At 36.6% G+C, this 22,345-nt stretch overlaps 1 protein-coding gene across 7 annotated transcripts in view; it reads left to right on the forward strand.

Annotated features, from left to right (window-relative positions):
• Positions 1–533: 533 nt before the first annotated feature.
• The window catches only part of LOC145247988 (GTPase-activating Rap/Ran-GAP domain-like protein 3), a 513,715-nt gene continuing 491,903 nt past the window's right edge, over positions 534–22,345 (forward strand). For 3 of the 7 annotated variants that reach the window (XR_013863317.1, XM_080109655.1, XM_080109653.1), the window contains exon 1: positions 534–1,027. Coding sequence is in view for 6 of the 7 variants with exons in the window: in XM_080109655.1 (XP_079965781.1) it covers positions 660–1,027 (368 nt within the window). In the remaining variant the exon portion in view is untranslated. The remainder of the gene's footprint in view (positions 1,028–22,345) is intronic. The other 4 variants (XM_080109650.1, XM_080109652.1, XM_080109654.1 and 1 more) reach the window with 2 other exon arrangements.

Consider the following 22,345-nt stretch of genomic DNA (forward strand, 5'->3'; position numbering starts at 1 on the left):
ATTTTATAGTTGGATTATTTGTAGGCGTATGTGTTAGCCTGACGAATACCTTCACACAATGAAACACAAACGTTTCTGTGTAGCTTGCTTGCAATAAGGATATAGGATACATTTTACGATATATATAACATGAAACACATTTTTTCAAGGTGTTCTCTGTATTTAGTTACATAGATGTAAAAAGATATATATATTCTTTTCTTTATATATATATATATATATATATATATATATATTCTGTATTTATATATTTTTTCTATTTTAGATAAACTCACACTAAATTTTCTTGTTCTCTGTCCCTCACACATATATGCGTGTATAGATGCATATGTATGTATATGTATATACATGTCTATATATGCATGTGTGTACAGTTTCATGTATGTGTAAACGAGCAATCTCTTTCTCAGATCTATCAATTATTCAGAGTATAGTCAATGATTGTCTTAGCTAAACGCCGACGATAGCTCCACACCTTTCGATGTTTACGTCCAAACAGACATCTATACACATATGTATATATGCATAAATACGTAAATAAATCAATGCTTGGGTTTGCCTTACAAAACGCAGACGCACAGAGAGCCGATAAAGCGTACTTTCATACCAACGTACGGAGCATCCCATTTTCCGTGTGACGCCGGACCTTACCACTGAATATGATGGAAGCTTTGTACGTTCGTCTCCGCTCCAAGTCGTGCGGCACTCGATGTCCACAACAAAACAACCATTTCCACTACAATTGCCACCTTCCTCCGGACCATCTCCCTGAGGAAAACGAAAGCCTAGAAGATGAACCTACGTCCCCGCCGCCCGGGTCCGAAGGGTACCATTCGAACCACTCTGACGAAAACCAATGCGACCCCGACTCCCCGCACTCCCCACAACATTGTCATCAACATTATCATTATCATCAGCATCATTGCTGTCAGCATCATCATTGCCAACACTCGGAAAAACGGACTTCTCTAACTGAAAGAAGGACTCTAGTATCCAGGAATGATTACTACAGGAAACGAGCGCTCAGGTAGATATTTTTCTTTATAGTTTTGTCTATAGTATTTTGTATGTGTGTGTGTGTGTGTACGCATGTGTGTGCGTGTTTGTTTGTAAGTGTGTGTATGTGTGCGTGTGTTTGTTTATACGTGTGTGTATGTGTGCGTGTGTTTGTTTGTTTGTACGTGTGTATATGTATGCGTGTGTTTGTTTGTACGCGTGTGTATGTGTGTGTTTGTTTGTACGTGTGTGTATGTGTGCGTGTGTTTGTTTGTACGGGTATGTATGTGTGCGTGTGTTTGTTTGTACGTGTGTGTATGTGTGCGTGTGTTTGTTTGTATGTGTGTGTATGTGTGCGTGTGTTTGTTTGTATGTGTGTGTATGTGCGTGTGCGCGTGTGTGAGTGTTTGTACGCGTGTGTGTGTACGTTTGTTTGTATGTGTGTGTATGTGTGTGTGTGCGTGCGCGTGTGTGTGCGTGCGTGTGTGTGTATATGTGTGTGTGCGTATGTGTGTTTGATTGTACTTGTGTGTGTATGTGTGTGCATGCGCGTGTGTGTGTGTTTGTACGTGTGTGTATGTGTGTGCGCGTGTGTGTGTGTGTCTGTGCGTGCGCGTGTGCGTGTCTGTGCGCGTGCGTGTGCGCGTGCGTGTGCGCTGTGTGTTTGTTTGTACGTGTATATGCATGTGTGTGTGCGTTTGTTTGTTTATACGTGTGTGAGTATGTGTGTGTGTTTGTTTGTACGTGTGTGTGTGTGTTTGTACACGTGTGTGTTTTTGTTTGTACGTGAGTGTGCATATGTGTGTGTGTTTGTTTGTACGTGAGTGTGCATATGTGTGTGTGTTTGTTTGTACGTGCGCATGCGCGTGTGTGTGTAAAGAAACAACGTTGTCTACCTCAGGAAACCTGTTAGTGAAACTCAACATAAGTGGGGACCCTAAAATATCTATTCCAGTCTTATTAGTTATAATTTCTATCCTATTGCTCTAAGTGCTGTCATAAAATATAGTGTGTGTAAGAAAAAGAGAGAGAGATGGTGGAGGAGCAACACTGCCTACCTAAGAAACCCAAAAAAGTGGCATCCTACCTTAGTGAAGATCCCAAAGGCGATGATTCTAGCCCTCGGGTAGATAGATAGGTTTGTTTATTTATTTGTCTATAATATTTTTTGTGTGTGTGTGCTTAAAATTTTTTCATAAAAGTATCGTTTTTGCGAGAAACATAAGGACTGGAGACAGCGCTATTTTACTCAGAAGATCCAATATGGGGAAAACCAACCACTGAAGACCCCGAATGACATGATTCCGGTATCCCTAGTTAATTTTTTTTTCCTATTGTACTAGGTGTCATTAAAATATTATTGCATGCGTGAAAGAGGGCCAGGGAAAAGAGAATGAGAGGGGCAACACGGTTTACTGTATACACGCACACAAGGAGGCCCAAGAAAAGTGGTGACCCCGAAAGGGTTAATCCAGCCCCTCTGTTTATAATTTCTCCTTCCGCTTAAAATGTTTTTATGAAAAAAATTCCCGTGTACGAAAAAGTGAAAGAGGGGTGAGAACACTGTTTACCTCAGAAACTCTAATATGGAGAACTCCCCTGAAAATCCCGAGGGAGGTGATTCCGGCATCTTTAATTAGAATTTCTGTTCTATTGCTTTAACTTAACATACTGTACGAGAGATAGAGAGAGAGAGTGAGAGAGAGAGAGAGAGTGTGTGTGTGATAGAGAGGGATAGAGAGAGGGAGAGAGAGTGCGAGAGAGAGTGTGAGACAGAGAGGGAGAGAGAGAAAGAGAGAGAGAGAGAGAGAGAGAGAGAGGGAGAAAGAGAATGGAGCAAAACTGCCTATTTTAAAAAGACTTGCAGGGGAACCCAACCATTATGGGTAGCCCAAAAGGGTTGATATATATTTGCTCCCCCCATGAAAGCAAATTAGACGCAAGGTCGTTTATTAATGTGAGGGAAAACCAGCTCCCCCGAAAAGGAGGCACTCTAGCAGTGTCCAAATAAATAGTAATTGTCTCGATATGAAGGGTTTCTCCCACATTGACCGAGGCCCAATTGACTTCAAAAATAATTGTCCCGGTATGAAAGGTCTCCCCCATATGAGCAAAACCTAATTACTTTAAATTAAACACCAGAACAGATACTGCACTTTTTGATTTGATCCCGACCCGAAGGCTAGGGAGGCGGTGGGGTGGGTAGCCCAAAAAGATTAATTCCAGCCTCTTTAATTAGAGCTTCTGTCCTGTTGCTCTAAATGTTGTCATAAAGAAATTATTTGTGTGTGGAAAAGAGAGAGAAAGAAACAGAGACAGAGAGAGAGAGCGAGAGAGAGAGAGCGAGAGAGAGGGAGAGAGAGAGCGAACGAGCGAGAGAGAGAGAGAGCGAGAGAGAGCGAGAGAGAGGGAGAGAGAGAGCGAGCGAGAGAGAGGGAGAGAGAGAGAGCGAGAGAGAGAGAGAGAGAGAGAGAGAGAGGAGTTTGATTTAAATTTTTTATTTGCCAAACAAGTTTAACAAAACGAAATTAGGCACAAGGCCAATAAAAAAAAGTGGTGCAGGGGCTATATGGTCATCCTTGTCATTGTATCTTTGATTTGTCTACGCTAATCCTTACTAGAGTTCTCATTCATCATAATGCCACAAACAATCAGTGGCCGTCCTACTTAAGATTTCCAAATTAAATCGTTTTCTTTTGTTTTTATTTTTTTTTAATAAAATATATATCCGTAATGTATGTAAAAATAGAATTTTATAAAAAATCGTTCCAATGAAATTTTATTTCGACCATAGAAGTTTGATTCTCATGTCTTTTATAATATTGTTTGTCTTCTCTCTGTCCTTAAAATGTTGGCATTAAAATTCAATAGAGTCGCTTATACGTTAACAATGCGTTTCTTAAGAAATAAACGTTATTACGCAAGCGCTTTCAAGTGTCCCGGATGTAACTATCAATCAAATCTCGAATCTTCTCAAAGTCGCTATTAAATTCGAAAACTTGTATATCTATCTCTACTATCACCTGAAAGGAACTTTGTATGTCTGTGTATCAGTGTGTCTGTCAATTCATTCCCTATGGACTCGAAAACAGCTGAGTCAATTTTTATAAAATTTCACACGTACTTATGTGCCTGGCTGTGTTTTTAGATAGATTTGGAATTTATTCGATAAGTATTGATAATCGAAATAATCTGATGAAAGAAAGAAACGCGCGATTTTGACAAAGTTGACACCTTACACAACCTAACATCACAAGTGCATTCAAAAAGTTTTATTACTACACAAGCTGAAAAGTTCGACATATAAAATCAACAGTAGGTTCTTTAATATGACAGGGACGTGTTTAATTAATATTTCTGAATAAAGCACAATTTCACAATGATACTTGATTTTTTTCATTTTTATCTTAAATTAAAGCTATTATCTCCGCATAACCAGTTACGCCAGACATTTAAAATCAACAGTAAATTCTTTGATATGAGAGGGGCGCGTTTGAAATGAATGCTTTTGCTTAGAGCACTATTCAAGCTTGATACTTGACTTTTCCATTTTAAGCATTAACGCAAGCTATTATATATATATATATATATATATATATATATATATATATATATATATATATAAATAATTTATAAGATCAACAGCAGGTTCTCTACAGTGCAATGTAGACTACGATGTTTCGTGAACTTCGTTACTGCGATGATGCATGTGAAGCTTCCTCCACGTGCATCGCGATGGTTCTTAGCTATGACAGAAGCGCGTTCGAAGTGAATATTTTGGTTTAGAGCACAATTGAATCATGATACTTGATTTTTGCATTTAAAACTTTAATTTAAGTCCTTATATATAAAACAAAAAAGTGAAGCTGCAATGTGTCCCCAACTAAAGCAGGCAATAAATCGATTTGATAGAAAAATGGGGCATTTCAGCGATTTTGATGACAATAAAAATAGGGGAGTGTAAAATATTCGTTAATCATCATTCAATCTCGGGCAACGACGGGCCACCCTGCTAGTTTCTTATGAAATAGATAATATATCGGGAAAAACGCTGAAAAAAATGCTATAACAAAATATAATTCTCTGATTTTAGCAAATTTCTTTAAACACATTTTATTTGTTTGTGTATCTAAAACTAAGTAGAACGGCTATAAGCAAAGTTTCTAAGAACTATTCGTCTATGAAATACAATGCTACAGTGTTGCTTCCCAGCTGACTACAACACCGTCGTTTTCAAGTCCAATTGTAACAAATTCTTGTTGAGCCATGGTCTTAAATAATCAAATTTTGCTACGTTTCAAACCATCGTGACCAATGTTAGCAATGTTCTGATATACGCATTAACTTTTATCCTCGAGTTACTTTTAGCCTTAATAAGCAGTGACTCGTTAGTATACAGAAAAAGAAGCATTACTACCAGGTTATGGCATTTATTTGCCTCGCCTACGAGAGCAAAATGTGGCACATGGTCTTTTTAATGTGCGGTTATAACCAGCTCCCCCAAAAGGGGCACTTTGGCAGTTGCAAAAATAAAAATTGCCTCAGAATGGAAGGGCTTCCCCTAAATTGATTAAGGACAAATTAACATCAGAACAGATACTACACCTGGATCTTAGCCGGAAGGCGAGTTGCAAAGACACCGCGTGAGGGGAGATGGGTTGGATAGTTTCCCTTTAACACGCGCCACTAATGTACAAGGGGCGTTCCAAAAGTAACACCTCCTATTTTTTATTCCGCCCGAATAAATCAGAAGCTTTTGTGAATTGCATTGTTAAACTTATTAATACATGCCCTGTTGCAGATATTGATGGTATGAGGCTCTAGGAAAACAACTTCTGTCATAGAAGTGCGTCAGAAGCAGAGACAAGTCATTGAGTCCTGGCAAACAAAGAGAATGGGCTGACAATGTAGAAAAAAATTCCGCCTCCCCCAAAAAAAAATTCCGCCTCCCCCCCAAAAAAAATTCCGCCCCCCCCAAAAAAATTCCGCCTCCCCCCAAAAAAAATTCCGCCTCCCCCCCAAAAAAAATTCCGCCCCCCCCCCAAATTCCGCCTCCCCCCCAAAAAAAAATTCCGCCTTCCCCCCCTCCAAAAAAATTCCGCCTCCCCCCCAAAAAAAATTCCGCCCCCCCAAAAAAAATTCCGCCTCCCCCCCCCAAAAAAAATTCCGCCTTCCCCCCCAAAAAAAAATTCCGCCTCCCCCCCCTCCAAAAAAAATTCCGCCTCCCCCCCAAAAAAAATTTCCGCCCCCCCCTAAAAAAATCCCCCCCCCCAAAAAAAAATCGCTCGTTTTTATGGTTCTACAGCCGTCTTCGTAGCTCTTTAGCTTTTTGAGTTCAAGATAAATAAATTTTTACTTTTGAAATGAACCTCGTATTAAAAATACACAATAATCCCAATCCTAGATATTTCTAACCCTAAGCTCATGAGGAGTAGACAATGGAGGAAACGATGAACTTATGCCAACAGGGCAGATACTTCTCTAACCAATACAAAGGAGAAGGTAATGCCTGAAACGATGGCATCATAAACGAACGAACATATAATACACTGCTGCTCCCAAAATGGAGGAGGTAATACTTGGGATTATAGGATTTTATCTACTCCCTCTCTATGGAATTAAAGACAAGGTCAAATATAGTTTGGAAAACTGGCAGATTAGGTTAAAAAAAACTTGAGTAACTTCGTCGGCATTTTGAGCTTGGTCTTTGGGACAAGATTAAAGTGTAGTATCTGTTCTTCAGTTGATTCACTTCAATTTCTTGTTCTCTGTCAGTAAAGGAGAAATCCTTCACGACTGAGACAATTTTTATTTTTGTTCCTATTCTTCACGTTAAAAAACGGCCCTGGTGTCTAACTCTGTCCCGTGGGGAGGCATTGTAAATAGGAACTTCGTCGGCATTCTCTCAGACGATTATCAATAATCTAAGAGGGGAGATAAAGCCTGGGAAGATTGACCTCCTAGAACATAACAGAGTCATATTTCAGTCAAGGGCATATCCACAACTGGTACAAGCAGCTACTAAGGCCGTGGCAGGTTTATCGAGACAACGGGCAAATGGGAAAATAACACGTGGTGGGTATAAACGGATTAAAAAAAAATCCGAGCAATGTACATTCTTTTATTATTTATTATTATTTTTTTTTTAGTTCATTTGTTCTTTAGATATTAGGGGCAACCTCTGTGGGGCTAACACATTATTTCTTCATATATATATTAATATGCGAGGATTCTTTTCTTCTTTTTTTTTTTTTTTTTTTTTTTTTTTGTCACTTGTGCGTAACCACGTATTAAGATTCGGGGTTGATTCGAAGATAAGGCTGGAACACATCGTTAGTTAGACGTTGATCGCCACGACGAGAAACCCGAAAACATAGGGTGAGATAGACAGAAGATTATGTATGAGGAATTGACTATACAAGAGGGTGGTGCAAGAAGTATTTGTTTTCTTTAGACTTGAAGACGATTATGTTGTAGTCGGATAGAATGTAGCCTCGTGGTATCTTGTACCACAAATGGAATGTTTTAGAAAAGATGTGTTAGAGAGAGAGAGAGAGAGAGAGAGAGAGAGAGAGAGAGAGAGAGAGAGGGTGAGTGAGTGAGTGAGTGAGTGAGAGAGAGAGAAAGAGAGAGAGAGAGTAAAAAAACTTGCTGTGGTTGTAGCTAGACGAGTTCTCGCAGTGAATGTTTTACATGAGGAGGTGCTATGGATTGGAGTTCAGTTCTTTTAAGGATTGACGTGTTCTCTTTTGATGCTCTTAGCAATACTTTGTTTTAAAGCTGTATTTTCTAAAAAAAAAAAAAAATTTATTATTTCGATTCTTTGGATTGCTGTTCTCACCTTGGGTGTTATTTTCACAACATTGCGGACGACATTGCCTCCAAACTTTTTTTTGTGTATCTTGACGAACTCGGGAATCTTTCTGTCGAACTTGGGAACCTTTCCGTCGAACACAGAACTTTTCCTGTCGAGCTCGGGAATCTTTGTGTTGGACTCGGGAATCTTTCTGTCGGATTCGCGAATCTTTCTGTTGATCTCGGGAATCTTGCTGTTGAACTCGAGAATCTTGCTGCTGAACTCGGGAATCTTGCTGTTGAACTCGGGAATCTTTGTGTTGAACTCGAGAATCTTGCTGTTGAACTCGAGAATCTTGCTGTTGAAATCAAGAATCTTGCTGTTGAACTCGAGAATCTTGCTGTCGAGCTCGGGGATATTTGTGTTGGATTCGGGAATTTTTCTGTCGAACTCGGGAATCTTGCTGTTGAACTCGGGAATCTTTCTGTCGAGCTCAGGGATCCGCAGAGAATTTCGGACGGAACTCTTTTTTTAATTTGTTTGAGGTAGGATGCTTCAGTTCGTTAGCCATGACTACATAAAAGTCCTCAGTAATTCTCAGTTGTATTTTTGAGTGTCGCCCGAACTAATTATTAAACTTCCCCCCTTTAGAAAAGTGTAACTTCATAACGAAACCAAGTACGTCATCCACTACGCCACAGGTCAAAAATGAGAATAATAACCCGAAAAAATCCAAATAATACGAATAAACAAATCCTCATCTCAAAAATGCAGAAAACTATTTTTAAAGGCATAATTTGACTAAACCAGTTGTCCCTAACACAATGGGTATAAAGTGTGCTTGTTTTTTTGAAGGAGCACGTTGTTTTCAATGTGAATGTCGTCACGGACCAATAATGCCGCTACCGTGTGCGTTGCCTTGCTAAAGCGATGCACAGGTGTATAAATTAAAAAAAAAAAAGAGTGAATGAATATTTTAGTGCGTTACTTTAATACGATTGTGTAATATTTATCTGATGGAAACAATAGAAGTGTTCTCGAATCTCAAAGCGTACCCTTAATAAGATTATAAGGGCGTAATTCCCTACGAACATGGAACATATCATATTTTGATATAATTTATATCATATGTGCAATTATCCGGGGAAGACAATGGAAGTGACCTCTACTGTCTATGTTCCCCTCTCTGTGACGAATATCTGTTTGGCTACATACATATGTGATCCATTCGGACCATATGCGTAAAGCAAGGAGTCAAACAGATTAATCTGCCCCTATTAAGAGGGGGGGACGAGAGGAGGGGCGCTGTAAAGGAAAGAAAGTAATATAATGTTTTGAACACAGTGAAAAAGGGTATCGTTGTGGTCGTTATTCAATCCCGAGCAACATCGAGTCTCCTTGCTAGATAAAAACTGAGCAGCAGAAAACCTGTATCTTCCTCGTCTTCTAGTTGGCAGTTCGTCATCCGACGAGATTAAAAAGGTTCTATCTGCGGCGTTCTTTTATATTGAGTTACGATTCTTAGGCGAATTCTACATTTATGCAACATCGATCAGTTTATATATCCACTCAAAGTTCATCTAGCGTATATCTAGCAGGGTTCAAGTACATATCGAAGGGTACGCTTAGAGATTCGAGAACACCCATCTGGCATCAATTGTGATGGATGGCTCTCGTCTGGGTGAGGCCCCGTGTTTTGACAAGCTTCTGGGTTTGACCTTTACTCCTGATCTGAAATGGAACACGTACATCAAGTCTGTTGCCAAGGTCGCTGGAAAGATGGTGGGATCCTTCTACCGCTCCAGAAGATATCTCACTACTGATGCAATTCTCTATCTATATAAAAGCTAAGTACTTCCAAGTATGGAATACTGTTGCCATATCTGGGCAGGAGCTGCTAAAAACAGCCGATCCTGCCTTGACAGAGTACAAAATAGACTTCGTGGCTTAATGGGGGCTGCCCTTTTCTCTACCCTGCAACCTCTCTCCCACAGAAGAGACGTTGCGAGCCTACCCTTGTTTTATCGTTATTTCCATGGCAGGTGCTCATCTCTGGCCACCCCTCGCCAATCTTTCACGAAAAACACCCGTCTAGCTGAATCCACTGTGAAAAATTTCCCCCACTCTATATCTGTGCCCAAATCAAAACGCGGATTCCATGAACAAAGCTTCTTTCTTAGAACTGCACGCCTGTGGAACTCTGTTCCGTCTGCCTGCTTCCCACCTTACTACAACTTGGATGTCTTCAAGTCCAATGTTAACAAATTCCTAATGAACCGCCCCCTTAAGTAAACACTTCATCAAATCTCCACACTAACGTAATGTACTTGTAATAACCCTTATCTCTTAGTGGCTTCCGGGCCTTGATAAGTGGTGATCACTGTGTAAAAAAAAAAAAAAAAAAAAAAAAAACTAGCGACTTCTCACATCGAGTATGAACCTCGTAGATTCTGTGGCACCATTTTTAGTTTGGATGTTCATATAATCTCTCTTATAAGTTAACTAGCGGGGCATGTGAGAATGTCCCAGGGAACTCATGATCTTTACAAATTTACCGAAATTCCATTACTAACGATTACTATATTGTCTAATTTCTACTATACACGCTTTAACCCTTATCCTTGAGTGGCCTCTTGTCCTTGATAAGTGGTGATTCCTATGTAAAAAAAAAAACTCATTCATATGTAATATATTGAGGTTAGCATTATGTAGATGTTCAGTGTAAATGGAGACGCTCTGATATTATTGTAGTTTGTTTTTTGTTAAAACTGCAAAAGTATTTCTCTAAGCTAGCACGAATGCCCGGCGAAGCCCGGTCGTAAAGTACGCTTAAATATGATATTTGAATTCTTGCAGATTCCGTATATATTATTATAGAGTTAATGTTCTATCGATTTTTATATATTACTAGCAAAAGTACCCGTCGTTAACTGGGTTCAAAAACAGCCTACAAAAAATAGACTCTGATTTATAAAAGTATGATAGGTTATGAAAAAGAAGGGTTGTAAATTTGGGTTGAATTTGAGGGATATCAAAACCAAAGCAAAATATGATGAAAGTAAAAATAAAATAGATAAACCCCATAATTTATTATACCATACCTGTTCACACTGAAACACTTATCACAATATTCTGTGGATCTATATTAAAAAACGTTGTTAAACTTTGTGACATATTTCCATTCTATGGAGGTCAGGTGCGAACGAACACTCCATAATTTTATTATACCATATTTCTTCAAACTGAAACATAATTATCAAAGTATACTTACGCAGATAGATATGAAAATTCTTTATTAAAGTTTGTGTCTATTTCCATTCTACGGAAGCCCGGCGTGGACGCAGACCCCACAATTTTATTATACCATCCCTATTTAAGTTAAAATATACTTATCAAAGTATTCTTATGTACATCTATATCAAAAACACTTGTAAACGTTTTTTTTAGTTTAATTTTTTTTATTTCCATACTTTGTGGACCAGGCGCGAACGCAGACCCCACAATTTTAATGAACCACCGTTCTGCCAGATCAAACATACCCATTACTGTGTCTCGATACATCTTCTATCATTATATGTAATCAGTTTTTTTTAATAGTCAACCATATAGGAGCCTATTTGTTACCAGACACACACACACACACACACACATACACACACACACACACACACACATTCAGCTTTATATTATAGATAAAGTTTTTTCTGGTTTCCGTTTCGATTTAAGCTAATAGTCATATAGATATATTTTTTTATTTTTGAAATCACAACTTTATAATATATAAAAATCGATAGAACATTAACTCCGTTATAATATATACGAAATCTGCAAGAATTATAAATATGAAATTTGTAAGAATTAAAATATTCATATTTAAGCGTATTTTACGACCTGGCTACGCCGGGTTTCCCTGCTAGCTTGGATAAATACTTTTGCAGTTTTAACAAAACAGCTGCTGTTTTTTGCCTTTTGGCCAAGATCCAAGTGCAGTATCTATTCTTCAGGTGCGGCACTTTCATTTCTTGTTCTTTTTCAGTGGGGGAGAGGTCCTTCACGACTGGGACAATTTTTATTTTTGTACCTTTTCTCCACGTTAAAAAACGACCCTGGTGTCTAACTCTGTCCCGTGGGGAGGCATTGTAAATAGGTACAATAATATTAGAGCGTCTTAATTTACGGTGAACATCTACAAAATGTCAACATAAGTATATTACATATAAATGTGTCCCTTGTGGAATTTCCACGGGTCCTGCTATTTTGAATTATTCGGACTACTTTTCTCAGCTTGTCATGGCCGAGTAGATAATTTGTAATTGTATTCTTAGTATCGCTCATATTGGGAAGTGACTTCTACCTGGTCATGGCTGCCGGAACAAGAGCCCCAAAATTACATATATGTTTCCGTTCGGAATTCCGTACATTCTCGAGTTCAGCATAAAGATTCTCGAGTTCAGCATAAAGATTCACGAGTTAAACAAAACCGACCCAAAGAAGGTCGGAGGCTACATCAGCTGAAATGTTATAAAAATATCATTCACGATGAGGATAGTAATCCGAATAATCCAAAGTTGACTCAGTCTAGAAATATGTTTTTGAAATGAATGGCTCTCGTCTTGGGGAGGCCTCATGTTTTGACAAGCTTCTGTGCTTGACCTACACTCCTGATCTTAAATGGAACATGTACATCAAACCTGTTGACAAGGCCGCTGGAAAAATGGTGGGATCCTTTTATCGATCCAGTAGATATCTCACTGCTGATGCAATTCTCTATCTATATAAGAGCCAGGTACGCCCAAGGATGGAGTATTGTTGCCCCATCTGGGCAGGAGCTGCTAGAAAGAACGTGTCCTGTCTTGATGGAGTTCAAAATAGATTTCGTGGACTCGTAGAAGATGTCTTTTTCTCTTCCCTGCAACCTCTTTTTCACAGAAGAGATATTGCGAGCTTGTCTCTGCTTTATCGTTATTTCCATGGAAAGTGCTCGACTGAGCTTCAATCTATAGTCCCCCCTCGCCAAACTATCACAAGAAACACCCGTCTAGCTGAAAACACTATCACTAATTCCCCCCACTCTTTATCTGTGCCTAAACCTAAACGTAGATTCCATGAACAGAGTTTCTTTCTTAGAACTGCACACCTGTGGAATTGTCTTCCGTTTTCCTGCTTTCTAGCTGACTACAATATGGTTGTCGTCAAGTCCAACGTAAACAACTTCTTGATGAGCCGTTCTACTTAAGTTAACAAATTTACCGAATTTCCATTACTAACGATTACTATATTGTCCAATTGACTACTGTGAATTCTTAACCCCTTATCCTCGAATGGTCTCTTGGCCTTGATAAGTGGTTATGCCTATGTAAAAAAAAAAGATTTCTCTTTCACTAAGCGATGTAGAAGGGTTGAAACAGAGCAGGTACTACATTTTGCTCCAAGCCAAAATGGCGCAGCTTGAAGTTTAATATTTGCAACGTATAAAATGTGAAGATATGGGGTTTTCTTTTTTAAATTTTTATTTCGAGTAACGACTTAGACTCCTTGCCATTCGGGTGGATCGTTGAATACGCATAGCATCTTCTACATTGTGGGGGAAACATGAGGAGCTGAAATGAAGGGGGATGGGGTGTGCGATGAAATATTCTCATATCTCTCGATGGCCATTAACGTGAACCGTTGTAGCATACAGTAACCGGACACATTACTTGTATGCGTTCTTTTCCTTTTATTTGTTCATTTATTTATCAGTACAGTCATGGAAACAGGTAACAGGCAAGAATTCCAAAATCTCGCTGTTCAAGAAACAGAGTATTAGGGTAGAAAGCTTTCTGGCATTTAGGGATCTCAACAGTCGAGGGGTGAGATTTTGTTGCTAAACTGGTTTGTCGGGGATATGTATGCCGAGGGGGCACAAGTGCAACAAGTTCATCAGAGCACATTCCATTAAAATATTTATAAAACAAACAAAGAGATACAACATTGCGATGATGGTACAGGTGTTGGAGCTTAGTTGACAAAGTAGGATCTATTAGATTGAAAACTATTTTTTAATCCCATCCAAGAGGGAGAAGCTAGTGGTAGATGCACCAGCCCAGATGTATGGGCGAATAATGGCCTTGTAGAGGTACAGGATACGCTCAGTCGTGAGTAGTTTTCTAGCTCGATAGAGGGAACCCATCTTCTTTGCAGCAGCCTTCGTCCTTAATGTATTTGTTCCATTTCATATTGCCCGTGAATGTAAGGCCGAGGAGGTTGAAGGAAGAATTTTTAAGAATTCCGGGGGTGGTGCATCCTACCGAATACAAGACGTTCACCAGCTATTTCAGAGACTCCAACCGAGAGATCATTTTGGGATTATAACTGTCCCTTTAAGCGCATTTTTAAAAATCTCGGACCTGGTTTACAGGGTATATTTGCCAGTTGGCTCATTTTAAAATCTTTTTATGAATCGTGTACCCCTACTGATTACTGGAATGATGAAAATCTTCCTCAGATTCCAGTTTCAATTCATGTCGTATATAAAGCATCGATGTTTAGCTATCTTCCCCATCCAGCTTTGTTTGAGCCATTATTAGAGATACTGACTTCAACTAGAGTTGCTACTTTCTCTGACTTGGCTCGTGTCAAGTTATCCAGGCTTAAGGGCTATTTGGGGGGGTATGTAGCTGTTGAAATTGCATCGTCCTAGTGGATTGTGTATGATTAATTTCCAACAGTTTTTTTTTTAGTATTTGTTCCTAGGACTTGTTACACTGGATTAGCACTTCTATCTTTTTTAACTTTTCTTATCAACTTCTTCAAGCTGGAGATCTCAAATATTCCAACCGAGAGTTCTTTTTAAGGTTCTAACTGTCTTTTTTAAGTGCAATTGTTATGTTTCTTTTTAATATTTTTTATAAAGAATAAAATGCACAAAAAACATTGGCATACAAAACACATTCAGACAATTCAGATATCTATATATATATTTATAAAAGTAATAATGTGTGTGTATGTGACTCTCAACCTATATACTCAACGAATTTTTATCTATAGACTTGAAATTTGGTGTATAGGATATTCAGACATGTGGAAAAATTTAATCCGTTTTTATCCGGAAGAAATGACTGCTAAAGGGGTCAAACATTGAAAATTGATACGTTGGGGTATGTTTTTTTATTTGTTTGTGAATTGTTTTATTACTGTCCATGTGTTAATGGTTCACATGACAAATACATTATGGTAAAAATAAGTAAGTCTGTAAACACATTTAAAATTTCGTGTCAAGATAGCTTAATGGCTGTCGTACTTCACTCACTGTTTTTAAGTTTTGGTTTCGATCTCAGCTCGAATACTTTTTTTTCTCACGAGAAGTGAACTGTTTTTAAAAAAATAATACGCACATGCTCATGTCTTAGTTTCTGTATTAATTAAAATATAATATTTATGCGTATTTTACGACTGGGCAACGCCGGGTGGCCTGCTAGTATATCTATAAAAGTGAGAATAGTGTGTGTGAAGATAACGTTCAGCCTACATACTTTTTTTTGATTTACAGACTTGAAATTTAGTGTATAGGGTAGTCAGACATGTGATTTTTTTTTAATCCGTATTCATCCGAACAAAAAGACTGCTAAGGAATCGAAATTGAAAAATTGGCATGTGGGGTGGGGGGTCATCGGATTTTTATCTGTTTGTCAACTGTTTACGACTACGCACGTCGAATGATTTACATCACGGCTTTCTTATGTAAAGAATAAGTAGATTTGAAAATACTTTTTAAAGATCTTAGTAAGCTGACTTAATCGTGTTTGACTCACTATCTTCAGGTTTTGGTTTCGATCTCAGCTCGAGTATTTTTTTTTTTTTTTTTACAAAAAGTGAACTGTTTCGAAAAAATAACATAATGCTCGTTTGCAAATGTGTCAGTTTTTTCCGGGGTTTTTTTATACTTAATTTTTTTTTTTTTAAGGACTTTAATAACATTACGTTTAATATCTGGCAACGCTGGGTACATTTCAGGGTATCGATAAAAGTAATAATGTGTGTGTGAGGACAACTACCAACCGATATAATGGAGATATACTCAACGATATTTTATCTACAGACTTGAAATTTTGTATATAGGGTATTCAGACATGTGGAAACCTTTAGATCGGTTTTGATCCGAAAAAAAGTGCTGCTAAAGGAATCAAAATTGAAACATTTGGTATTTGAGTCATCGGATTTTTATCTGTTTGTCAACTGTTTCACGAATGTGTATACGTGAATCGTTCACATGACAACTTCATTATGTTAAGTATTAGTAGGTTTGAAAACACTGTTTTAAGAATTGTACAGTTCTAGGAAGTCCACTCTCCCAATCTGTGTCTTCTTTCTTTCTTTCAGAAAGGGGTTAGTTCATTGCTAATCGTCTGAAGCGCCCTTATCGGGGAATGCCGTCGAGGCTACTCAGGCACATTTTGCATATCAGGGTGCCCCTTTCTCCCGGACGCTGACTTCTCACGCCCACTTTCCGACCTTGCGGAGGGTTGGTCATGTTTGTTTTACGGCATATCAACCCTTTTAAGATTATTTAATGGCGAATCCAGTGATTTTGAAGAAAAATGATTTAATAGAATATATTTTTTTCAAGTCAGTTTCTATTAAAACATAGTTGGGACCCGAATAGGTATTACTACTCCGGGTCAGAGCGGACCTGGAAGCAATGGTATTAAGGGATGGCTCCACACTCCCCAAAGCCTGCAATCTGGGACCTCCCCATCGGATATAGTTTAACGTCATATCCAGGACCCCTTGCATCGGGAGAGATTTAAATACCTCCAGATAACAAGTGAGATATAGTTTAATGAGTCCATAAATGTAAACCACTTTATACAGTGCACACCTCTATAATTATTTTTTTTCCGTGTCCACGGATCGATGTTGCACCAGAGATCGGTGTTCTTTGTTTACGTTTCGAAAACGCGTGGGCGTCTCGAAATAAATCGTTGAGAAGGTTTGCCGAATGTTGAAAGGATCGTACGATACAATCAAGGCGTTGCCTTAATAGACATTCCAGGTAAGAGAAAAAGACTGACATACAAATGTTAATTAATATTCATTCGTATAGTCACGCATGAAATAATTGGCATATGTAAATAACATGGATTAGATTACGTAAGATTCCAAACAAAAATAGGTATATAGATGTGAATTCATGCAAAAACGTGTTATGACACACGTGTTTGTGGAGATATAATATTCGTATAAAAATAGACGAAATGAGAAAACACACACCGATATATATATATATATATATATATATATATATATATATATATATATATATATATATAGAGAGAGAGAGAGAGAGAGAGAGAGAGAGAGATAGATAGATAGATAGATAGATAGATAGACAGACAGATAGATAGATAGATATATTGTTTACAGAAAGTTTTTAGCTGAGGCAAGTTATTGTTACCGTTGGTTTCAAACCCGATACTTAGGACCGTCCTAATTACCAGGCTTGAAACCGACGGTACCAATGGCGTGTCTCATCTAAAAACTTTCTGTAAACAAAATATAAACACGCTCTTATTTTCAGATTTTCCTTATAGTTGAGCACTCTGCTGGATTTCTTTTTAAAAAAACAAATGTTATATATATATATATATATATATATATATATATATATATATACATATATACATATATATATACATATATACATATATATATACATGTATATAAAAGTGAAAGTGTCTGTGTGTGTCTGTGTGTTTGTGTACATTTCCCTACGCAAAAACTCTGTCAATCTTTATCCTAAAGATTCGAAATTTGATATAAAGGGTTCTGAAATTTGGGAACATCGATGTGATTGGTTTTCGGACATAAATTTGGCGATTAAGGGGTCAAAGTTCAACGATTTGACCTTTGAGAACTCTACCAAACTCCTCCTACAATTGTGGGTCTAAACACATGAAATTTAAGATATAGATTCCTTGCACATGGATCTAACTTAATAACTTTACTTGAGCCCTAAACAATAAATTTTTAGGGGTCATAATAGGGGTCAAATTTTAAAAAAAATGACTTTTTTTTTGTTTTGTTTTGCTCAGCATACACCTCAAAACACCCGGGAAATGCCGGGCTGAAATGCTAATATATATATATATATATATATATATATATATATATATATATATATATATATATATATATATATATGTGTGTGTGTGTGTGCATTTGCATATATATATATATATTAATACAATATATATATGATGATTGCAATATATATATATATATATTAATACAATATATATATATATATATATATATATATATATATATATATATATATATATATATATATATATTAATACAATAGTGTGTGTTATTTTCTGTGTCACGTTTACAGCCGGGTCGTTTAATTCTTATGTACTTCCATTTCTTGTAATAAATAATTTTACCAAGAATTTTTAATAACTTTTGGTTTCGGTTCCGATTATAGCCGATTGCATTCCAATAATCTATTTTAAAAAAAATAGTTTTATCAAGAATTCTTCATACGTCTTGGTTTCGGTTTCGATTTTAGCTGACGGCATCTTAATAATCTATTTTTTTATAAATAATTTTATCAATAATTCTTCATTAGTTTTGGTTTCGGTTTCGATTATAGCTGAGGAAACTAACGTTATATATATATAATCATGCACATACAGTACTGTCACGCTGTTTCACAGCTCATCAGTACGGCTAGACAAGCAACTCCCTCAAGCCAGGATCGGAACTATATATATAGTAATAATAATGTCAGCCCCGTTAGGCTTAGTGGGCGATGCCCTTTTCTCTACCCTGCAACCTCTCTCCCTTAGAAGAGACGTTGCGAGCCTATCTTTGTTTTATCGTTATTTCCATAGCAGGTGCTCGTCTGAACTCCAATCTCTGGTCCTCCCTCGCCAATCTTTCACGAAAAACACCCGTCTAGCTGAATCCACTGTGAAAAATTTTCCCCACTCTTTATCTGTGTCTAGATCAAATCGTGGATTCCATGAAAAAAGCTTCTTTCTTAGAACTGCACGCCTGTGGAACTCTGTTCCGTCTGCCTGCTTCCCACCTTACTACAACTTGGATGTCTTCAAGTCCAACGTTAAGAAATTCTTAATGAACCGCCCCTTAAGTAAACACTTCATCAAAGCTCCACACTAACGTAATGTACTTGCAATAACCCTTATCCCTGATTAGCTTCCGGGCCTTGATAAGTAGTGACCACTGTGTAAAAAAAAAACAAGGAACTCGGTTCTTATTTTTTACGAACTTTAATGTTGAAATGAAAGTCGGTAACCTAAGCTCGCACATGCAGATCATGATGTTATAATCCTTAGATTACTCTGGATGGGTGTTACGACATTTAAAAATAAATGTTTAAATTTCAACCATATTTCTAGCGCTTGTGGTATGCTGTGAAGTTATGTCCGTGTTAATGGAGTCAGAGACGATGTCGTAACCCGGTTCGAATCTCCCGACCGGCAATAACCGTCTCACCCTGCACTGATGATTCTCGAAATGATGAAACACTGGTGTCTGTAGGTACTTCAAAATTACTTTAGTAAAAGTATTATAGCAATAATATCTACTCTTATATAAAAGTAACTTCCTGTGAGTTTCTTCCTTATAGGTTCCGAAACGCTTGAGCCTACTTTTGCAAATTTTACACAAAGTTAGTTTATATGTGCGGCAGTGTCTTGGATATATTTTGTACAGAAATTCATTTAATAAGTATCAAAATTCGAACAAATCCGATCCTACAAATAGTTTTTTTTTCTTTTTTATATAGGCATAATCAAGGTCCAGAGACCACTCGAGAATAAGGGTTAAGAGTGTACAGTATTCAATTGGGCAATATAGTAATCGTTAGTAATGGAAATTCGGTAAATTTGTTAACTTAAGTGCTCATCAAGAAGTTGTTTACGTTGGACTTGAAGACAACCATATTGTAGTCAGCTGGAAAGCAGGAAAACTGAAAATATTTCCACAGGCGTGCAGTTCTAAAAAAGAAACTTTGTCCATGGAATTTACGTTTAGGTTTAGGCACATATAAAGAGTGGGAGAATAATCGATAGTGTTTTATCCCAGACGAGTGTTTCTTGTGAAAGTTTGACGAGGGGGGGGCATAGATTGAAGCTCAGTCGAGCACTTTCCGTGAAAATCACAATAAAGCAGAGACGCAGCATCTCTTCTGTGAGATAGAAGTTGTAGGACATCCCCTATGAGGCTACGAAGTCTATTTTGAACTCTATCAAGGCAGGATAAGTCTTTTCTAGCAGCTCCTGCCCAGATGTGGAAAGAGTATTCCATCCTTGAACGTACCTGGCTCTTATATAGATAGAGAATTGCATCAGCAGTGAGATATCTACTGGATCGATAGAAGAATCCCACCATTTTTCCAGCGGCCTTGTCAACAGGCTTGATGTACGTGTTACATTTAAGATCAGGAGTAAAGGTCAAGCCCAGAAGCTTGTCAAAACTTGAGGCCTCCACAAGACGAGAGCCATTCATTTCAATTGATGCCAGATGGGGATCAGAACGTTGATGATATAAAGATAGAAGCTTGGTTTTAGATGCATTAAAAGTAACCAGCCACTCCTTTCCCCATTGTACCACGTGCTCAAGATCAGAGGAGAAAGAATTGGAGATAACTTGGCCATTTACTGTCTTTATAGATAAAAAAGAATTTTTACAAGGGGATATATTAGGTTGGACCAGCAAGAGAGATAATAAAATCTAAACTTATAATTTCTTCTAAGAAAAAATAGCTTTGTTTATATCTGGATATATAGCTCGGCTACTGATCCAATGTTCAAGGCTGGGTAGATCTCACAATTTTATTTTAATTTTTTCTTATTAATAAATTCAATTTACTTTAAAATATGTACCATTTATAATAATTCCTTTGTTTGCATATTTTAAAACTAAACGTTAATCAGATGTGAGTTCCCAGAGCATTCATCGTCAAGCTCAAATATCAGCTGACGTAATATTGTAAGCAAACACAAACGGAATGTATTGAACTACATTATCATTATTATTTATTTTATTTTATATCATTTATTTTATTTATTTATTTATTTTTATTTATTTATTTATGTATTTTTATTTTATTTTATTTATTTATTTATTTTTTTTTTTTGCGAATTTGTGCACCGGGCAAAATATTCCTTGTAACATTTCATATTTAATAGAGGATTAATTCTATAATAATATACACGCAATCTGCATAGATTAAAATATAATGTGTAAGCATATTGTGCGACCGGATAACGCCGGGCGTCCAACTAGTATATATATATATATATATATATATATATATATATATATGATGAAAATAATGGGAATAGTATTCCGACAAAATAGAGAAATAAAAAGCAACAAACCGTATTATGTGTTCATGAACGTTTCGTCTTTATTTCGACAAATAAAGACGAAACGTTGATGAACATATAATACGGTTTGTTCATTTTTATTTCTCTATTTTGTCGGAATACTATTTCCAGAGGAAGTCTCGAAATAAAGAAGAAACGTTGATGAACACATAATACTGTCTGTTCCTTTATATATATATATATATATATATATATATATATATATATATATATATATATATATATATAATTTAGTTTACTTTTATTGTCTCAATCTGAAAATTCATGTTGAAAGATTCTTCTTGCATCATTCATAAAAAGAAATGTTTTTATTATTTTTATCATTTTAAATATGTATTTATTTTTATATTCGTTACGTTTTGCTTTGCATTTAGTTTTATAAGCAATCAGACCTTACAAGCATTTAGTGTTAATATAAATTTATTTAATGTGTATTTTTTAAAATATGCATTTATTTTTAATATGAATTTATTTTTAATATGAATATATTTTTTAATATGCATTTATTTTTAATATCCATTTTGACTTAATAAGCATTTAGTGTTAATATAAATTTATTTAATATGCTTTTTTTTAATATGCATTTTTATTTATATGCATTCAGTTTTGAGATGCATTTTGTTTTAAAATGCATATATTTTTATGTGTATTAAGTTTTATATGCATTTAGGCTTAATATGCATTTTGTTTAAGTCATTTATTTTTAATAAGCATTTATTTTCTAATATGCATTTAGTTTTAATGTGCATTCAGTATTAATAAGCATTTTTAATATGCATTAATTTTAATAAGCATTTAGTCTTAACATGCATTCAGCTTCAATATGCATTCATTTTTTTTAATATGCATTCAGTTTAAAATAAGCATTCGTATTCTTAGTTTATTCAGTTTTAATATGCTTAAAGCAGGAAAAAAAAGAAAAAAAACTATGAGTAATAATGACACCAAATTGTAGCAAAAAACTTGAAACTGAATAAGGCACTTAGCTCTCTACATTTTTTAATGACTGCAATTTATGGAAACTTGAAAATAAAATCTATCAGACTTGCTTTAAAGGCGGCTGTATCTTAAATGTCGTTCTCTTTTCACAAGCTGAGTGTGTAATTCAACTCTAGATCTGATCGTATCTCACAAGGATTTGGTGGGTCGAAAA

Source organism: Euprymna scolopes, chromosome 26 (assembly GCF_053919585.1).
Source record: "Euprymna scolopes isolate OS-2025 chromosome 26, ASM5391958v1, whole genome shotgun sequence".
Taxonomy (NCBI): domain Eukaryota; kingdom Metazoa; phylum Mollusca; class Cephalopoda; order Sepiida; family Sepiolidae; genus Euprymna; species Euprymna scolopes.